Raw genomic sequence first — 20687 nt, 5'->3', positions numbered from 1 at the left:
TCTGCGGATGAAAATACTATCATCCTACCAAGCATATTTGATATATCAAGAAATGTTAAACAAAGAAAACAGTCAAACTAAGTGAAAATTGTGTTTCCCTTCATAAGGAAGTAAACTATATGTTAAAGATACAATCATTCCTTCAGTTTGTTTTCTTATTCTTTTTAACAGTCCAATTGCACATTTATGAAGTTTAAATAATAGCTTACACTTGGTTTTTTGAATTCTAAAATAAAGCTGTGTCTGAGAAGAAATTGAAAGTTAACCAAACTTCCTTTATCTTTCTTTAGCCTACAGATGAACACATTTCCTTAAATTTCAAAACTCGCTTCACAAGTTGCACTAAGCTATTTTTGTTTCAAACGTATTTATTGAATAAGTCACAATTCAAACATCATGCTAAGCACCAGTCCTCATTTCAAAATCATGATTAGTGGGTTCTCATAAAGAGCATGTTAAGAACCTCAGACATGATTCAAAGAGCTAGCATGGGACAATGGCTCAAAGACTGAACTAGGATAGGGGAACTCGGGTTCTCCACTTTCAGACACTAAAGTTCTCTGGGTGACTTGGGACCACTTACAGTGTTTCAGTACCCCAGTGCAATTGGGAGGGGAAGGGAACTGAAGGAATAAGTGCTATATAATCCTGAAGAAAGGTGGAATATATATCAAATAAATAAAATACACTTGCAATTCAACTTTGATTTGAAGTGTGTGTATCACATTGCTTACAGCATCTGCACAAGAGTTAATCTAAAGTCTAAATCTATTTAAAGGGATCCACATAACCCGCCACTTTAAATCGATTCAGCAATTCAGTTCCAAGTTTTGATCCAATTGCTTATGCAAAGTCCTACCTAACATATTGTAGTGGCATGTATGAATGATCTTGGAGAGACAGGGAGAAGAGCTGCAGACTAGATAAGTGTTAAATAAGAGGCAGCTCAGCCATTAGAAGGAATGTAGATATGGCAAACATCTCAAAAGCGACCCTCCTTAGTTTGTTGGATTGTAAAGGTGAGGGGGGAGAGATGTACTTTCAGACTTGCAAGATTTTCTTAATGTAACCTTATAATAAAGATAGAACTAGTATTTCTGGGTGTGCTTCTCATCTGACTACCTCGCAAAGGATAATACATGTGAAGTCAAAAGCAAACAAACCATTGCTTAATGCAATGTGAAAGCTCAACCACAGAATGAGGAAAGTATCAGAGAATGCACGTAATATTTTAACTGAAGCTCAGTGGGAATTGAAATATAAGTTCTATGCTGTACATGTGAAGGAGAACTTTGGCATACAGAAAAAAAAGTGGAGAATAAGCTTAACTGTTGTTAGTCTGATTCCTTCTGCTCTCGCTGACTGCATTCTTCAAGTGGTAATAAAATGCCTAGCCAATGCCAGCCTACATCATGTATTGGTCTCCTCAAAAATGAACCTAACCCGGAGCATCCATAGGATCTACCTCTTTCATAAAAAAAAGACAGGAGCAGTGCTGTGCCATGAACTTCATCCCTTTAATACATGCACATAGTGTCACAATACATGTAGAAAAAGATTAAGGCTTGCATCACATTGGCACCATACAGATTTTATCAATTTTCTATATGACTTTACATTAATGCCACTGACTCCGTTTCCAAGATATCATCATTGGAGTCAGTACACTCTGAAAGATATTTTGAAACTACCATCTCAGGGGGTGCCTCAGTCAAGGACTCCAGAAGGTACTTAAGTTACCCAAGCTCAAAGCTAAAAGGAGCCCTTTTAATTAATTCTGATCACTTGTCAGAAAATATTTCTTTGCCCTTGGGGGGGGGGGTTTACATAGTTTCACCATGTAGATCCTCAAAAATCTTAATAATAACAAACCACTAAAAGTTTCAGCCACCTATATTTGATCTTACAGATAACTAATAATACCTCACTAAATGGAGAGGAATACTTTATTGTAGATCAGATGCCAATATGTAGAAGAACAAGGAGTAGCATGGCTATGTACGTGACCAACTTAAAATCTGAATATGATTTTAAAAGATACATAGAGATTTTTGAAGGCTGATAAAAACTATCCATATCTGAATAGGAGAAACAGAATGTGCTTGATAACATTCCATAATAATTAAAGCACATCTAGTTTTAAAAAAATTACCTCCTGCATGGTTGCACCGCAGTAGTGTTAAGATTAAAAGTCTTCTTGAAATTGTATAAGCTGAAAACTCTGTCATTTAAGCTGTTTAATTCAATGCAGCCTTTGTAATGTTGATAGTCCAGTGTACTAGGAGGCTGTAAAAATAAGAACACTCTTCAAGAAAAAAATAGCAGCATAGTTCTATAATGCTCAATAATACTATATAAACATAGAAATTGCAATTGTCATGAGATTCTGTAGCCCCCAATGCGTTTTCATTATTGCATTGCACAGACCCAATCATTTATAACTATATTCAAAATTCCATATCCTTAAAATTCTAATTCTTAATTAAAAGAATTTAAAAAGAAAAGTTTTGGCTTTTAAGATTGCAAAAATAATTTTGAATATTTGGGATTTACTGATTCACTGAATGTTCAGCCTAATAACTAAAAATCTCACTTCCACACAACATTCCTCAATTCCTCCAACTTATTTTGAAGTCAACCATGCAGTTATACTCGTTCTTCAGAATAAAGAAAACAGGCAGAGAAAATCATGAGACAATTGGTGTTTACTCTTCAGCTGATCAATAGGTATGCAAAATCAATTATCCCCTCAGTGTCCCATCTAAAACTACTGCAACAAAACCCTGTCACTCTGTAATGCAAAAAGAAAAGAAAATAGATTGAGAGCAGTTCTTCTATCTAGTACATATTTCTCATTAGCTGCAAAATAAAAAAAAATCACACACTGACACATTTCTCACAGGAATAAAGATCTGGCTCTTAAGTTGTCATCCTTACAGTATAGGAAAACTGTGAAAGTAGTGTGGTATCAAGTCAAGTTTGCAATCAAATACTTCTCACAAAGCCTCTAGCCATAGTTGCAAGCTAGAGTGATAAATGAAGTGGAAGAAACGGGATAATAAATCCTAAAGAATGCCAACAAACGTACATCTGGAACAGGAGGCTGAAGTTGCCTTCAGGGGCAGGGGAGGGGAAGAAAGGGGTGTTCTAGAACAGTGGTGGTGAACCTATGGCATGGGTGCCAGAGGTGGCACTCGGAGCCCTCTCTGTGGGCACACATGCTGTTGCCCCAGCCTTGCCTCCCCCTGTGACCCCTTCCTCACCAGCAGCCCCCCTGAAGGAGAGTCACCCCCGAGTGTGGCCCATGCAGAGCAGCACAGCCAAGGACATGGCAGCCAGGCAGCATAGACAAGACTCTGCCCTCATGCCGAATCGTGCACAGTTGATGCTGCGGGGTATGACAGAGGGCGTGGCTGCCATGGCGCTGCTGGGCTGCCTGGGTGATCTGCAGCCAGCCCTGGAGGTGGTGAGTGGCCCTGCGGGTAGGCGGGGTGGGGGCGGGGCAGGAGGTAGAGCAGGGGCGGGGCCAGTTTTGGGCACTCGGTCTCTAAAAGGTTCGCGATCACTGTTCTAGAATAAGCAAAATCCCCCCACCCTGACTTCATATTCTAAATAAAATAAATATAATTAATAGCATGCCCTCATTCAAAAATGGAAATTTTGAGCTCAATTGTGATTGTAGGTTTAGGACTATCTGTAATTAGAGCATTGCATTCCTGTTAACACCATGCTGAAGAAAGAAAGAAAACAGACAGTACTCCAGCTAATTGTATATGATATTTTAAGTCTTTTTTTACATGGGATGATAATTTTTGATTATATCAAACAGCAAACAGGAGTTTTTTGGAATGTAATTGAGATTCTAACTAGCCTACTGATTGTAAGAGATATATATAAGGCTTATAAGGTGGGTTATTGTCTCTGTGATAAGGAACAATAGAATTCTTGGTTGCAAATTTATGGAAAATATAGTTAAAGAATGTTTACTGGAATATGCAAAGAATCCTACAGTTTACATTCATCCAAGTAGCAAATGGATAATTTTTAGATTGTTCAGATTAAATTTTCTTTGAAAAGATTTAAATTAAATATTGGGAAAGTAATCAAAAAGATGGTAATGTACTAAATAAGCACATTATTTAAAACAAGAGAAACACAAGATGTAATCTCTGAAACAATGGGCAGAGAATCACAGATATATTAATTTACAATTTTTCAATTGTATTTTAATACAAGTAATTTTATGATCTTGATGATATGATAGATCAACAGCAAATGAGTAATATTTTGAGTGAATTTGATATTCAACTGTTACTACAAGATTGTGCAGGGATTTTGAAAGCAGCTTTGAAACTTAAGAGATATTTGAGACAATTCAGCTGGTGAAAAGTAGAAAGCCTCCAGCCTAGATGGTTTTCCTATTAAATGGTATAAATATTTTATAGATATTTGGGGCTTGATATTCTAAGAGATTTATACTAAATAGTTTACATATGATTAATTGCCTTTATCTTTTTATGTGGCTGAATTTAAAATCAGGTAAAGATTCTAAATTGTATGGAAAGGTATAAACGCATATAATTAATTAAGGTAGACTCTATTAACTGTTTTGTTGGCTAGATCATTGCAGTGAGTGTTAACATACATAATTTATCCATTGCAGTCCAGATTTATTAAAACTAGACATCAGAGAATTTATATTTATTAATAGATATTTTGAACATAGCTCAAGATGTATTAGATTCTGCTGCATTAAAATTTTAAAAGCTGAAAACCTTTTGAAATGGTTCAGATTAATTTTCTAAAGCAAGTTAGGTGGGTATGGATTTCCACCTTCTTTAATTGTACAGATTGCAATTATATTTGAGAGCCAGTTTGGTGTAATGGTTAAAGGTATTAGGCTAGAAACTGGAAGTTTTTAAGAAGAAACTGGACAGCCATTTGTCCAAAATGGTATAGGGTTTCCTGCCTGAGCAGGAGGTTGGACTAGATGACCTCCGAGGTCCCTTCCAACTTTATCATTATTATTATTATCCTGGAAGAAGGCAAATGCCAAGCCACTTCCAAAAATGTGGCCAAGAAAACTACGTGAATTGTCCATGTTCAATTTTACTCTAAAAATAGATGGCCCTACTTTACTTGAAAGTATATGCAGAATCTGAAATAGTAACTTTAAATCAATTATTTTATAATTATTATTTTAAGGAATTTCAATGGCTTCACACAGACTTTTGTTTTGCCTAATATACCACAGGGGTAATATAATTTAACTGAAGCCTGCCTTAAGCAGATGCTTCAGATGCTTCAAGGAAACTTGTTTTTGATGAAATCTGCTTCTGAAATCAAATTGATTTTATATTTATATTAAAAAAATAAAAATGCAATAGGTTTGACAAATCTATACATTCTTTTAACCTTTTTCTGTAACTCCAAAAATCAAACAAATCATGGAAGCTGACTAATTTGTTCCATTTTCAAAATTTTGCTTCTTTGTTTCAAAGCTCAGTAATACTTGACACAAAATTTGACCAAAAATAAACAACATAATAACCTCTCAAGATATATCCTGCAGTGGAGATATTCTTTCCAAGTACTTTTTTTGTAAGAACAATATGATAAAATTATGAGAAGAGTCATCTATTGGATTACAAAAAATAATGATCTATTTTTTCTAATATTTGCTTAAGACATAAAGCCGTTACCGTAAATTCTGGTGGATATCCTCCCACATAGAAGACCACTTTGTCAGGATCCAAGTTAAGAAGAGTGTTACTATTCCTACTGGGAACTTGAAAAGGTTCATATTTGACTGACAAATCTGAGGGTGCAGCATGCTTGTATTCTAATTCTGCATACTGGTAAATTCTAGAGAAGAAGAAAAATGTATAAAACTTCCAATATGCGTGCAAAATAATTGGAAAGGATCTATTTTAAGGGTCCATACCTCTTAAATGTGATTTGATCCAAAGCTATGTCCCTGGTGTTTTTCTCATACATGTTTTCCGTCACTCGTATTTCATATTCAGAGCCTCCTAGGCTATAGGCGCAAATAAGATGACCACCACGAATAGCCATACCAATATAGTTGGAACGCTGAACACGAAAGCTTAAGTTAATTCTTTAGACAACATATTATATAATCCTTTTTTTAAAAAAAATCAGCAAATATAACACCTGCAAAGGAGGAGTATGTAAGCAAGATCATCAGGGCGGGTACTTGTTTTCAATTTTGTCTCAGTCTGCTGAGATTAAAAAAAATAAAAAATAAACTCCCACATAAGCTTGTGTTCACCTTGGGACAAAAGCTGCCTTAGAGATAAATCTAAATTCAGTATAGATTTCAATTCAATTGGATGGTTCAAATTCTCCACAGAACCCATGGTATTTACCATCCTCTAATTATCTGATAGATAATGCTTTCTCCCGCCCAGAACAAACCTCCGGAGACCCACTGCCGCTGCTCCCAATCTCCATCCTGGGTGTTGGAGGCCAGGAGGAGGCGTCCCCCACCCAGAACGGATCTCCAGAGATCCACTGCTGCCGCTCCCAACCTCTGTTCTGGGTGTGGGAGGCCCGGAGGCCTCCCCACCCAGAATGGACCTCTGGAGACCCACTGCCATTGCTCCTGACTTCCGTTCTGGGCGTGAGAGGCCCGGAGGCCTCCCACGCCCAGAATGGAGGTTGGGAACAACGGCAACAGATCTTCGGAGGTCCATTCTGGGCAGGGGAAGCCCAGAGGCTTCCCATGCCTAGAATGGAAATTGGGAGCGGCGGCAGTGGGTCTCCGGTTTGTTCTGGGCGAGGGAGACCTCCTGCAGGCCTCCAATGCCCAGAATGGAGGTCATGAATGGCGGCTGCATGGTTCCAGAGATCCCTTCTTGGCAGCAGAGGCTCTTTGCAAAGATGGCAAATGGCTTTGCAAATGGATGGAAGGCTTCGATGTTTTAGCACTTACCTCCATTTGCAAAGCTTTTTTGCTGCAGATCTCGTCTAGGCCTTCGTTTGCAGAGAACAGAGTCCTAAAATACTGTGAGGTCATGCAAGATCAGTAGCATGAGATCTTGTGTGGTCTTGCAGTACTTTACATCTCCATTCTCTGTGAACACACGGAAGGCCTGAAACAGCAAAACAGTCAAGAAGTGAAGACTCTCTAGGGAGACCCAGGGCGGGGGGAAGGGTGAATGACTGCTGTGGTGCAGCAACATTCATAATTTCGGGACTTTTTCGTAAACACTAGGTGGTGCTTATTGAGTAATTTTGAACATTCACTAAGGGAATGTTCCTAACTCGGGGATTACCTGTACATACACAAATGCACACATAGTAAACCCTGATTAACAGATTAAGAGATGAAGTGGTGCCCATTTCGGCCAATGTCATTTAAAAGGTGAACCATAGTCCAATGTCCAAAGCTTCACATGAAACAACAGGATTAAAACATTACATTCAAAGAACCAATTAGAAGAATTATAATAGGCTGGGTAATTAAATAATTCATGATAGTACACATTTGCTGTTTTTAGAAAGTAATTATGTGGCTGCTTTGACATAATGACAGGAGCTTGGCTCTATTTTTAGCTATAATTCTGTTTATTTCCTGCATTAACGATATATTTGGAAGATAATTTTGAACGTTATTCACATGATAAACCCCAAATTGAAAATAACAAGTAAATAATTTATTGGGGTGGAGGAAGTCACAGAAAAGTATGGTTATTAATATTTTAGATCAGCTTATTGTTTAGTGCCTAAAACTGGTGAGACATGGTCACTGACACACAGGCCCAAGAAAACCCTTACATAAACATGGAACTGATGTCTCAAGGCCCAGAATAAAGTAAATATTTTGATTCAAAACAGTAGAAGTCTTAGGATTTGCCTAATAAACATAGAGGTCACTTTCTGCATTCTGTAATAGACTGACATTTTGCTTACATATGATTTCTTTCATGACAGAGTGACTCTTTTTTAAAATTTTGGAACACTGTTACATTGTTTTCAGTTTATGAATTTTTTATTGATCTAATCAATATTGCTTGCTATTATTTCATGTGATCTTCAAGGATGTATTTAAAAATTAAGCTTAATGATTCTCCATACGTAATACAATATTATTTATTGTTATTTTCCCTCTGTTTCTGATTTTTTTCTTTTTCTTGTTTTGTTTGCTGATTTTTTTTCCTTATCATTTTTGGCATATTAAGGTTATACAATTTTTAAAATGCTATCTCAAATTAAACAGCAGTGAAGAAGGTGCCTAGTGCCATGTTCAAAGATACAAACACATTGTGCTTCCAGCTCATATACAGCATAGCAATCCACAACAGGGTCCTTTTTGGGGGGAGAATGAAGAGCTTTTAAAGATAACAGAATCCAATAATTTAAAGGTTCTGGATTGAGACCATTTTATAGCCATGACTTTCCCCAAAGTTGAGGAGATGGCATCTGCAACAAGCAGAATGCCTCCCTTCACCTCAAATTTATTTAATTACTAACTGTATCCGGCCACGCGTTACTGTGGCTCAGTCTGGTAAAAGCGTGTGTTGCTTTTACGTCCAACAGATGGCGCTGTTTTTCAAAAAAAGCATGTTTTACCTGTCACAGGTGTGACATCTATATAATATAGGTATATAAAAACACGCGCGTATTCAAATGCAACGTTGTGTCAAAATTTCAAAGCAATCGGTGAAGAACTTTCGGAGATTTAAGATTTTGAACAAACGAACATTTACATTTTTATTTATATAGATGGTCAATGACCAGCAAGGTTAAAAAAAAAACAATCCTCAGAAGCAATGTTAAAGGCAAAATTAAAAAAATAAAAGTTTTAGGCTTAAACTCAAAATTGCAGGAAAAAAATGAATAAATTATAATAACATAAAATATATTTTGGCTATAGATTTATGATCTTTTCAATAATGGCTCAATAAGAAATAATCAATACTTACATCTTTGTTACCCAGATACATGACAAACATATCAGATGTCTGCGGTTGTGACATGTCTTCCTTTTTATTAGGCCTTTGTAGAAGGAAAGAAAGGAACGTGTAGCCCTTCAGATCATCCAGGATATCAGGAAGTCGAACCTCAACTGCCGATTTGCCATTGAATTTCATAGGGACGGCCACCTAAAATAAGATTTGTAAGTAATTACAAACTTAAGAAGCAAAGCAAAACTTCAACTTACACAGAATTCAGTATTTACAGTATATCATTCTTAAACAATTCAACCAACTTGGATTTATACAGTTTTGTGAATATTACTCCTGTCCCCATTGGCCTGACCCACGTAGGCATCCAAAATAAAATACTTTTGAGAAAGGATACCTAAGAATAATTAGGTAAGTATGTGAGAATAATTTTTAAAAAGGAAGCAAGACATTTTTTGCCACACACCTTATTTGCAGCATCTCTGGCTTGCTGTATGAGCTCCCTGATGCGATTTATATTCTCTGTTATATTGCTTGTTGAGATGACTTGCTGGTTGATATTTGTAATCTTGTTAAACAGATCTGGGAGCATGCTTGTTAAGTTATTTACTGTTGAAAGCATTTTAAAATGAGGGAGAAATATAGGATATTACATATCAAATACTGATTGCCAGTCTACATACTTATTAAAATTATGGCTAACATAAGTATAAACTTAATTTTTAGTTATTAACAATACACTAGTTTAATTACTTGTCAATTATTAAACCCAAGTGGGAACAGAAAGGAAAATGATAATTGACTAGCTTCCTATGCCCTATTTTGTTTTCAAGAACACAAACTAGAAGGAATAGCTACACTGTTAAGATTAAACATATGAGAAGCCTTTTCCAGTCTTTCACATCCTCCAAATTTCTTGAACTACAAAAATTATTCACCCATACCCTACATTCAAGTTGAGGAATTTGAGACTCATCTAAACACCCACTGGGAAATAGAATTATTATTTTGGAGGAAACATGACTAGTATTGTATTATAATTCGAATAATCACTACAGCTCTGTAACAGCATTATACAACAGAAAGTGGAACTTTTTCCTATATACAAAATGAGGCTGATGCAGGAAGTGATAGTCCTGTGCAGAGTTGCTTCACCATATAAACTTCCTTCAATTTAACAAGTTAAATCTACCTGTGATCTGTTAAACTTAAACCTACCACAAGAAGTTAAACCTATCCATGACTTGATTCCTGAAATCATCACAAACTGTATTCCCAGCTGCTTCAACCCAACGACTATGATATTAAAATGGAGGAAGGGGATTCAAACATTTTTACTACTGCTTAGATTTTATCAAACTCTTATTCTCTAAAATTAGGTATCCTAGATTTGCCTTCCATATGTCTATGCTATTTAGGTTTTGACAGGTGTTGCTATGCAACTTCTTGGAAGAGATTATTCTAGAGTGAGGATCTAAATTATTTTAGGTTTTGACCATTCCAGAAAATTCTCCACAAGGTTTGGTTCCATAACACTCACAGGGTGTGTCTGCTAAGTGATGACTCAATAGGAGTTTTAACAACTGTCCTTTTTCATAAAAGATATCATATGAAAACTTGAACATTAATTTAAAAATAGTTTAAGGAATCCATGTAAAAGAAAAAAGCTACCTGAACGGCTTGCTTCTCTCAAAGCCTTGTTGAAATCAGTAATCTGTACATTTTCATAGGTCTGCTTTATGTTCTCAACTCCAGCTTTAATTGGGTCCAGTTCACTGAGTACGTTTGTAGTAATATTGTTGGCATTCTTAATCATGGTATTTGCAGTTGTGATTAAGCTCTCTATATTATCTAGTAGGCAGATAAAGTGGCATATAAATTCAGGATAACATTTATTTTTAAAATACAATAAAATGGAAAATGCTCTCTACTGAAATATATGAGGCTTAGATTCTGCACTATTGTATGTAATTTTTATACAATTTTTTTCTTTCCTTTTATTTAATGCTTTTTTATATAAAAAAATAATGTGTACAATAAATCCAACAAAATGTACATTAGTAAAAACCCACATTCTATTACTTACCTCTCTTTATTTCCTGGAGGTTATTTTGGAATGCACTAAGAACTCCCTGTACTGTAGTTTTTTTGCGTTCGGCTTCCTGAAGTTTGCTCCTCATATCATCAAGTGCTGGACTGAGATCTATAAAATAATCCACTATAAAACATCCTGATAATTATGGATTGCTCTCACTTTAATACTAATAGTAGTTTTACTATTCATGCTCCTATAACTCACTGCTTTCTGATAAGGTTTCTCTGCTTTCCTCTAGTTCAGGGGTCCTCAACCTTGGCAACTTTAAGACTTGTGGACTTCAATTCCCAGAATTCCTCAGCCAGCTTTGGGAGTTGAAGTCCACAAGTCTTAAAGTTGCCAAGGTTGAGGACCTCTGCTCTAGTTATTCTTTTGCCCAGGTGGCCAGACCATGAACCCATGACAGCCAAATTCATTTTCACTTTAATCCTACTAGGCAAATTTAACTACATTGAAATATGACTGGTTTGAGCGTTTTAGAAATATCACATGAATTGGTTCAGAGCCTTTCCCAGATAATTTACAATTACTGGTAGTCAATGGAAGGAATCCAGTTCAAACAATTCTGGAAGTTGAAGTCCATACATCTTAAAGCTGCCAATACTGTAAAACACTGGTGCAAGAAGAAGAAACCACTAGATTTTGTAGCCTCCCTTTTCACACACGCAGCTTTTACTAGCTTGAGTCTTGTAAGGTCTGTTTCTCTGAAACGTATTCTGTTGAAAGGCCATCTTAAAACAAAGAAAAGCACTTTCACTACCAACTACCATACTCTTTTTATCAAATGTAGTGACTGTGATCTAGGCTGATGTGAAAACAGCCAATTTCCAAAAAGGAGTCAGTTAGTGGCAAATATAACTTAGCTTCTAACAAGATCAGGCCTGGAACAATAGTAGAGGATGAAAACGTAAAGCTTTTTATTGTGTTTTGTAATGCTTGCAATGTATAGTGTGCTGATGATACCTTGCAATGTCTTCTGTGTTTCTCGTGCTTTGTTCAACACTTTTCCACTGTTGGTTTTCAGTCTTTCAGCCATTCCAGACAGATCTTTTTCATCCACTATCTGAAAATGAAGCACTGCCAGGTAAAAGGTTTGTACAGCAAAAGTAGTACAAATTCATCATCCAAGCCACCAGTAGCAGAATTGCTGTAACTGTTTTGTGTGAATTCAGAAGACTTGGAACTGGAGGTTGGTGCAAAATGAGGCAAGTGGCACAGAAAGAGGGCCAGGACAGAACAATATGCTCCAGAAACAGAGCTGTTACAATACAAAAATCTATTTCTTTTGAAGTCTCTCTCTCTCTCTCTCTCTCTCTCTCTCTCTCTCTCTCTCACACACACACACACACACACACACATAGTTGCTATTTTGTAAAAAAAATGTGCATTCCTCACAAATCTGGCAATCTAAGATGTTTCTAGTGTTTCCTACCAAAGCTATCATACTGCAATTATTTTTCCTTAAGAATTTGTTTGTAAGAAGAAGAAAAACATGGGAATTACAAATGTAAATTAATGTTATCTTTTCCCCCAATACATTTCATTTGAAGCAGAGTAATTATCTGGAGACTGAGAAGGTACATAGCTGTAAAGCCAAGACAAAAAAACTAATTAAACAGCATTCTGATGAGAACAACTACATATATCTAATATGCTTGGTCTCCAATCATTTCTCCCAAGAGTCACACTGAAAATTACAATTTAGTGCCAACTTTGGGAAATCTCCAGAAATTGCACTCCAGGTTTCTAGAAGTTATGTGAGGTCTTAGGGCCTGTCTCAATACGTTACTGACCTACAAGTGCAATAGATAACATGTTAAGTTTGTTTATTTTTCTACTGGGCAGGAAGAGCACAGTCTAAAAGTAGTTCTACATTCATTACCTTGTCATAATCAGACCAAATCTTGCTTTGAGATTTAGGCTTGCAGTGACTATTCTTTTCTACAGAGGTAAAAAATCAATTAAAATAGTCCATTAACATGGACTCATGTTCTGGGGATCTTTTTATAGTTTGGTTGGTACTCCTCTTAAAGAATTAGCTTTTGCTAAGATTGCTCATCTTCTCTTACAGTGTAGAACATGTTCAGCCTGTTAGCATCTTACATTAAGGCAGTGGGCTCATTGGAGACAACTAAAATTCTGTCTTCAGAATTTATACAGACAGGCTAAGTTTCTACAGTTGGCCTTCCCAGCCTTCCCAAACAATGCTAACATCTCAGATCTACTTCCTTCATTGAATTTATTTGTATTAAAATATAAAGCAATTCTGTATGCTGTGCATTTAGAATACTCTTACTGATAAAGCTGAATCTGCTGCACTTGATGCTTTGTTGGCTGCTGCTTCTGCTGCTCTAATAATATCAGTAATGTTCTCAAAAGTGTTAGCAGCTCCCACAGCACAGGTCACTATCTCGTTCTTGCTGGCATTCTTCTTGAGTCTGTATGGCGGGGGGAAGCCAAAATATAATACAGGTATCAAGAAAATTAAAATACTTTAGTTGATACTTTGGTTTTCATTAATTACTGTCAAAAGAAAGAAAGAAAGAAAGAAAGAAAGAAAGAAAGAAAGAAAGAAAGAAAGAAAGAAAGAAAGAGAGAGAGAGAGAGAGAGAGAGAGGGAGGGAGGGAGGGAGGGAGGGAAGGAGGGAGGGAGAGAGGGAGAGACAAAGAGAGAGAGAGATGGATAGTCTAGCACTTTGCTATTTTATTGAACACAGCATATTTTGTATGATAAGCTAATTTGAAATACTGTACTGCCATCTAAAGAAGAGACTATCATCAATTTGAAATAAAAACGAATCCATTCAGGAAATAGATTTTTTTAAAATGGAAATGTGTATAGTTTCATCCCTGATTATTTCTGGGAGGGATAGATGGGAATGGATGGGATTAACTAGGGGAGGGCATAGTCTAAACCAGTATTTGTTAAAGAACCCCTGGGCTCCCCCAAAAGTTCAGGGATTTGCAGAATCAATATTATTAGCCAAATATTGAAAATATTTGCAGAAATTTAAAACAATCTTACTCTTTTCATTATTTGGGCCCCTCTTCGGGAAACTTAATTATGCCTCCAGTACCTTAAATGTCATTCATCTCTACAGTACAGTATAGCAATCACCTTCTTCCTCTTAAATCAGTTTCAGTATAACTACATAGTTTACCTTTCCACCAGAAAGGAACCATAGTCCAATGTATAAAACACTTCAAGCAAGGAATAAACCATTCTATAACAATTTATTTACAAAACTGAAGACATACTCATCCAACTTTCTTGCCAGGTCTTGTAAAGAGTTAGCATACATTTCCGCTTTCACTACCAAAGGTTCCTTACTGGACGATAAGAATTGGTTCTTCAGTTTTTCATCCAGATCTTTCTTTGCTCCATCCAAATTGGCAGCTAGGCTTTCATATTCCTGGAATTAGAAGAGAAATTTATGAATTGTGACTAACATGCATTACACATCAATAAGAAATAAGTGGCAAGCTTTTGTTTGCTTTAATTTCTTATATAAACCCAAATAGCTCTGCATTTGAACACAATATGAAGATTGCATACAGCAGATGAGCTAGAGATGCCTTTTTTCATATGTGAGTAGTAACAGCTCCTATATTTTGCAAGCAGTTACTAATATCTACAAAACCAAGTTATTATGGGTAGTATATTCTTATTTTCATCATAATATGAATGTTATTTTCCTCTTTTCAGCCTTATAAAAGCATTAATTCTTTCAAATTTACCTCCTTACTCTTCTGGAACAATTCAAATATACTGTTTGTTTGAGACACCGATGCTTTAGCGGAATTCAGAAGATCCCATATGGTACTCTGTTGCCCAGTCATCTCTTCTGTCTGTTTCTGATAGAAAAATAAAAAGTGATTCCCCTTTTTAATGCAAAAGTAAGTTCTGTGGCATAGTATAATTACTATTTATATATTAATTTAAATATGATTTTTACATACTGCCACAATCATACGCAGACTCTTGGTAGCTCAAAGTATAAAAAGAAAAACAATAACAATAGAAATTTTCTAAAATAAAGCCAACAGACAATCCTAAACTCCAAAAGATTTGGTGTCAGCTCCTAAGTGCTTTCTGTTAAAGCTTTGTTTCAAAAGCTTCTATCAGCACTGAGGCCAAACACGTTTCTCATAGGAAGCCATTCCAGACGACTGGGCCAACAATGGAAAAACAACTTCCTGAAAATAGTGAAGGGCTACCAGCTGCTCTCCCAATAGTTGGGAATGGTTAAAATCAGTATGATTGGGGTGAAAGTGGCTGGGCTGATTCCAGAAGAGAAATGCAAAGCATTAGAAGGTCTGCAATTCAGCCAATATCTGACTCATAATCTCATTTGGTGATATGGTATAACATTTTTTAAGAAGGTGGAAATGTAGATCTGGTATAAAATGACAGTGGATCATGAGGTGTGAAAGCGAAGGGTTTTTCTTTTGAGCTATTTCCTCAGAAACATCTTCAGCAAATAAATAATCAAATTAAACAGAGGCATTAAGGTATCAGAATTCTCAGAGTCTGGGAAAGAAGAGAGAGGTTTTCAAAACATGGCAGCTAAATAGAAGACAGATGTGTCAGTCTCGCCACTTAAGCGAGATGTCAATCCATTTGTTAGGGATTCAGTGAGAAAGAAGTTCAAACAGTTCATCAACACTCCATCTTCATGTACCCACTAACAAACTAGGACTGGTCCATACTCTTCTAGTTACTAAAATTTTGTAACCTGGCATTAAACCTGATTTATGAGAATCTCTTTGAATTTTTCTCCCTTGGTCATATGCTGCTGTTAGGTGCTTAAATTACCAAACGTCTGGGTTCATATGGTCCTCAAGGACTTGAATGAGGTCCCTTTTATCCCCTAAAGTCAACCCACTTAGTGCATGATTTATTTATGCTTTGTCTTTCTGCATGGAGACATGGATATCAGAGGTGACGTTTCCATCCATTAAGCCCTGTGCCTAATGTGTCCTGCCCTGAAACGACAACTTTGTGGCTGAATTTAGCCCCTAGACAAGTCCAGTGCCTCACTCTTTCTTGCCTATTTTCAAAAGGAAAGACCTCCCACTTGAGGAGGTCTATTCTTTGAAAAGAGTCAGTTTGGCAACCAAGAGAAAATGCTATTCTGCATGAAACCTATCTTGTATTCATTGCTGAAGAGTTATTTCTTTTACTGAACAGTGATGAATATCTTAGGTATTTGGCAAGGAAACAGAACATGAAATAACAATTGTTACATGTCCGGGTATGATTGGGTCAGTCATGGTACTTGCAGGACAAAAAGAATGGGCTGGGGCATGCCAGATGACTAAACATTTGCTTAAATATGTCTTTAAGTAAACTATGTTATAGCGTTCTAAAAAAATAAAATAGCAAAAAAAAAAAAAACCATAGGAGAAATCTAATTCACAGGATCTTTTACAGAATTGTCTTGAAAAAGGTAACAGATCTATTAACACTTGCAATAGTTTTTACCAAATTTTCTCCTAATTATGGAACTTTCCCTATTTAATGCAACATGCATAAAGACCATAAGCCTAGATAGGTAAGTAGGTAGACAGGTAGAAAGGTTTACCTTAATCTCTTCCAAAAGGCGTTTATTTTCTCCATTTAAATTTTCAGCTAGCTTGGTTTGTTCCTTTGCCTCTCTCAAAGATTCATGAAGATCATTGAGCTTGGACTCATATTCATTTAGTGAATCTCTCACAATTTTAATGAGCCCTTGGTTGTTTGCTTTACGCTTTTCTAGTTCATTCCTTATTCGATCTAGCACTATGCAAAATGAATAAAGCGAAACAGGAATAAATCAAATATCCTATGAGCATTAGGTCGTTCAAGTCCTTTTATCTCACAGTCTTTCTATAAATTAATTTCTCATCAAGAAATTATTTTTAGTTGGGTAGATCACCTGGCCTAGTAAGTGTAAATATAGATAGGGATTATCCATCCATTCTGTATATTATTATATTTCCAAATTTTCTGTAAAGACTATATGACTGCAAAAGCTCAACTCAAGTCCTGAACTAGTTTCAAGCAGCAACAAAGTACAATATTTTTGAAGTGACTATTGGCAGTTTTCTTCATTATTAAACCACAACTACCTTCACACCCATCACAAACTCAGTGAGCATTTCCAGATAAGGCAGCAGTCTTTCTCCATCTGTTCCCACCTCATCCAATCAAGCCATTTCTACCCAAAATATTTAACGTGTATAGTTCTTACAGTGTTCGGCTTTCCCTTTTTCCTTTTCTGCTTCCGTTAGCTGTTGGCCAAAATTACGGCTTCTCATTTCATTGATCATTTGCTGAGCTTCCAGAAGCTGTTGTGCAGAGGGTTTGGTAGGCACAGAGGTTCCTTCTGTAGAAGTGCCGTCTATCTGTCCCAAGAGAACTGACAAGAAAAACATAATTTGAATAAATAAGAGACTTTTACCAAACCCTATTACAAAGATATGTGGTGTATTTTTAAAGTAGGATTGCAAACGTGTGCTCTTCAGTGGAGTTGGAGGTCTCTCCAGGAGTCACATCAGTTTGTGGGAATTTGTTAAATATATTTGTTAAATATATGAGAAATAACTACATTAATTATAATAGGTTTTGTCTTGCTTTGACCACTTCTTGGACTGGAGCCCTAGCAAACCAATCAAAAATCAGATAAAATACAGAACCTGTAAGCAGTTGCACACCCCTCTTTTAAATTTGAAAGGTGGAACTTTCCATTCAATATACTATAAGTAAATGATTGATAACATTCTAATTTATTTCAGTCGATAGAAACTGCCAATGTTCACAAGGCTTATCAAAACATTGCAGTCTTATCCATGACTTCTCAGAAGTAAAGTTAATTTAGCTAATGAGACTTACTCCTGAATACATGGCTCTAGAATAATAATATATCTTCCTTGATAGATGTCCCAGGCTGATCCCTCTCCTTTTAGTCATATGAGCAAGGTGTGACACTTTTATGTATTAAGAGGATAACCCACAAGTCAAAGATAAAAAGTCTATGGATATTATGGCTATCATGAAGGTGACAAACACATCCTTGGGGGAGGGAAATTGCCTCATGTCTTAAAACAAATGATTGGGCTGTTTTAGACAACTATTCTCCAATATCCACATTCTAGGGAAGATCGTAGAGAAGGTGGTAAGTTAGCAACTATCTAGAGAACTCTGGAAGAAATGGATTGTCTCTACATCATAACAGCTAGAATTCAGATCTGGGTATCAGAAGGAAACTGCAATGGTCAACCTAGAGCAGTGGTTCTCAACCTATGGGTCGCGACCCCATTTGGGGTCGATCGACCATTTCACGGGGGTCACCAAGCAAGGCTGTCCGCCATTTTTTCCCCTTTTCCGGCGGGTGCCTTACCTCCCTTGAGCTGGGCCAGCTGGTGGTCGGCCTGCTCCATCTCTGCCGCTTGCCAGCTACGCCTCAGCCGGCGCAGGGGGCGGAACCACACATGCACGGCGCTCCCGGGCAGGGAAATTCCCTGACTTACGGCTGATTGGGTAGTCCTCAACTTATGACTGGTTTAGTCCTCAACTTACGACTGGTTTAGTCCTCAACTTATGACCGGTTTAGTCCTCGACTTACAACCGGTTGGGGGTCGCAGCATTAAAAAGGTTGAGAACCACTGTCCTAGAGGATAACCTTTTAAAGGCCAGGGATGAAGGAATGAAACCCAGCATTGACTGGGGTATCCCTCTAAGCCAAACACAAGGGCTAAGGGATTCTCCTCCTTCTTGAGCAGCTACGTCCAGTTGGTGAGGCATAGAAATTGAATGCTTGCACACTGTATTATAGGACACTGCAGAACTCAGCCATTTCCCCTTATGATTTAACATTTAATTTAAGCTGTTAGAAGAGATCACTTGTCAATATAGGGTAACCTATCATCATTGGTATACAAATTCAGCGTTCCTGTATGCCTCTACTTTTGACAGGGCAGACAGGAAATGAAGGTCCTAACCCAGTGCTTGGAAGTGGTTAGGAAATAGATGAAAGGAACAGATCCAGGTTGAACCCTACTACAATGGCATAGTTGTAGATTTGAAACTATTCTGAAACCAGATATATTCTACCTATATGCTAGCTCTGGGTGGGGTCATACTCACATATACTGAGCTGGTTTACAATCTGGAAGTTGTCCTGGATTTTTAGCTCCTACTTGAACAGCATGTAGAGGGCAAAGCCATAAGACATTTTACAGAATACCCTCCGCATCTTTTCCTGGAGGTATTATGCACAAACATTTTGGGGGGGGGAGGGCTGCGTAAGGCTTTAAATAATTTCAATTGTTGTGAATAGAAGCTGCTTCAAAACTTTATTACTGCAGTGAAATGTACTGAGGAGGATAGTAATAAACATTTTTCACTAAGACTGACTTCAAAAACTGCTCCCAATGCTACTGCAATAAGGTTTTTAAACAGCTTCCACTGATGTAAGCAGAAAATGGTTAAAGCCTAAATGAAGTGTAAATATCCCTGTATGCATGAAAGAAAACAAATTGAGAACTGCCTGCTATGGTACTGGCGAATTATTTTGGTTCGCAGACTGATATAATTTCCCCAACCTTAATGTAGAAGAAAAGGCATTACTCTTACCCTTGATATGGATGAGAATAGATTGGATCTTTGAAATTAAAGCTCTTCCTCTTTGATTAGTTGTACTAAAATTATTTAAAAGAGTTTGTGCTTTCTTGTAATTATCTTCAGCCTAAGATAGTGAGTTAAAATGAGATAACATTAGTAAAAGTTTGATTTAAAAGTAGTTAATATTATAGATTTATTTGGGTGTTTATGTATCATCGTACTTCATTAACACATGTCTTTGGTAGACCAAAGGATGAATTTGGCATTTTTTAGCCATTCTTAAAAGATTTTTTTTTTAATGTATTCATTGCATAAACTTTACCAGAATTATTAAACAGACATCACACAAGGATAAAGATACAAAAGCAAAGGAACAGATAAGCAACTAATAATAAAACATGAGTAAAACATTATGGAAAAACAAGTATTGAAAACTTGTGAGAAATCTGCTTACTCAAGATAGAAATCAAAGCTTTGGAGGATAGATGCAACAAAGTATATTTTTCGGGGGAAACTCCTATGACGATCACCAAGTTTCTCACCAACAAACAGTGACAGAGAGAATACCCCAAGTGAAACACTTCTATAGATTTTATATCTCTGGTCAATTACATTAACAAACAGAAATATAAAAGAAATGATACAATTACAGGTAATCCTCGAGTTACAACAATTTATTCAGCAATTATTTGAAGTTAAGGCTGCACTAAACAAATGGTGCTTACAGATAGTCCTTGACTTACAGCCAAAACTGAGCCTGGAATCTCAATTGTTGAGTGAAGTGATCGTTAAGGAAGATGTCACATGACTGCCCATGTAATTGCTTTGCTCAACGACTGCAATCCTGGCACTCCTGGTTGTGGTTGTTAAATGATTATGAAGGTCACTAAGCTGACAGAGTACTAGATACAGAATGGGGATAGGGAGAGGCCCTGGGAGCTCCCTTTAGGAGCTGAAAATCCTCCCCGCTAAAATCCATGTAGAGTTTTCATCTCCTGAGTGAGAGATGTCAGGTGGAGTATGCACCAGGCTTCCCCCAGCCACCTGATGCAGCTGC

At 36.8% G+C, this 20687-nt stretch overlaps 1 protein-coding gene across 1 annotated transcript in view; it reads right to left on the bottom strand.

Annotated features, from left to right (window-relative positions):
- Window positions 1-20687, bottom strand: part of LAMA3 (laminin subunit alpha 3) — a 104249-nt gene that overhangs the window by 16654 nt on the left and 66908 nt on the right. The window contains 14 exon segments of the mRNA XM_029284954.1: window positions 2153-2286; window positions 5703-5865; window positions 5945-6093; window positions 8949-9128; window positions 9397-9539; window positions 10602-10781; window positions 11017-11133; window positions 11989-12088; window positions 13322-13463; window positions 14284-14438; window positions 14764-14880; window positions 16611-16807; window positions 17259-17426; window positions 19643-19754. Coding sequence (XP_029140787.1) covers window positions 2153-2286; window positions 5703-5865; window positions 5945-6093; window positions 8949-9128; window positions 9397-9539; window positions 10602-10781; window positions 11017-11133; window positions 11989-12088; window positions 13322-13463; window positions 14284-14438; window positions 14764-14880; window positions 16611-16807; window positions 17259-17426; window positions 19643-19754 — 2057 coding nt within the window.

This window comes from Protobothrops mucrosquamatus, unplaced genomic scaffold (assembly GCF_001527695.2).
Source record: "Protobothrops mucrosquamatus isolate PMUCROS unplaced genomic scaffold, P.Mucros_1.0 scaffold_11, whole genome shotgun sequence".
NCBI classification, from domain to species: Eukaryota; Metazoa; Chordata; class Lepidosauria; order Squamata; family Viperidae; genus Protobothrops; species Protobothrops mucrosquamatus.
This window is presented reverse-complemented; position numbering and strand designations above follow the sequence as displayed.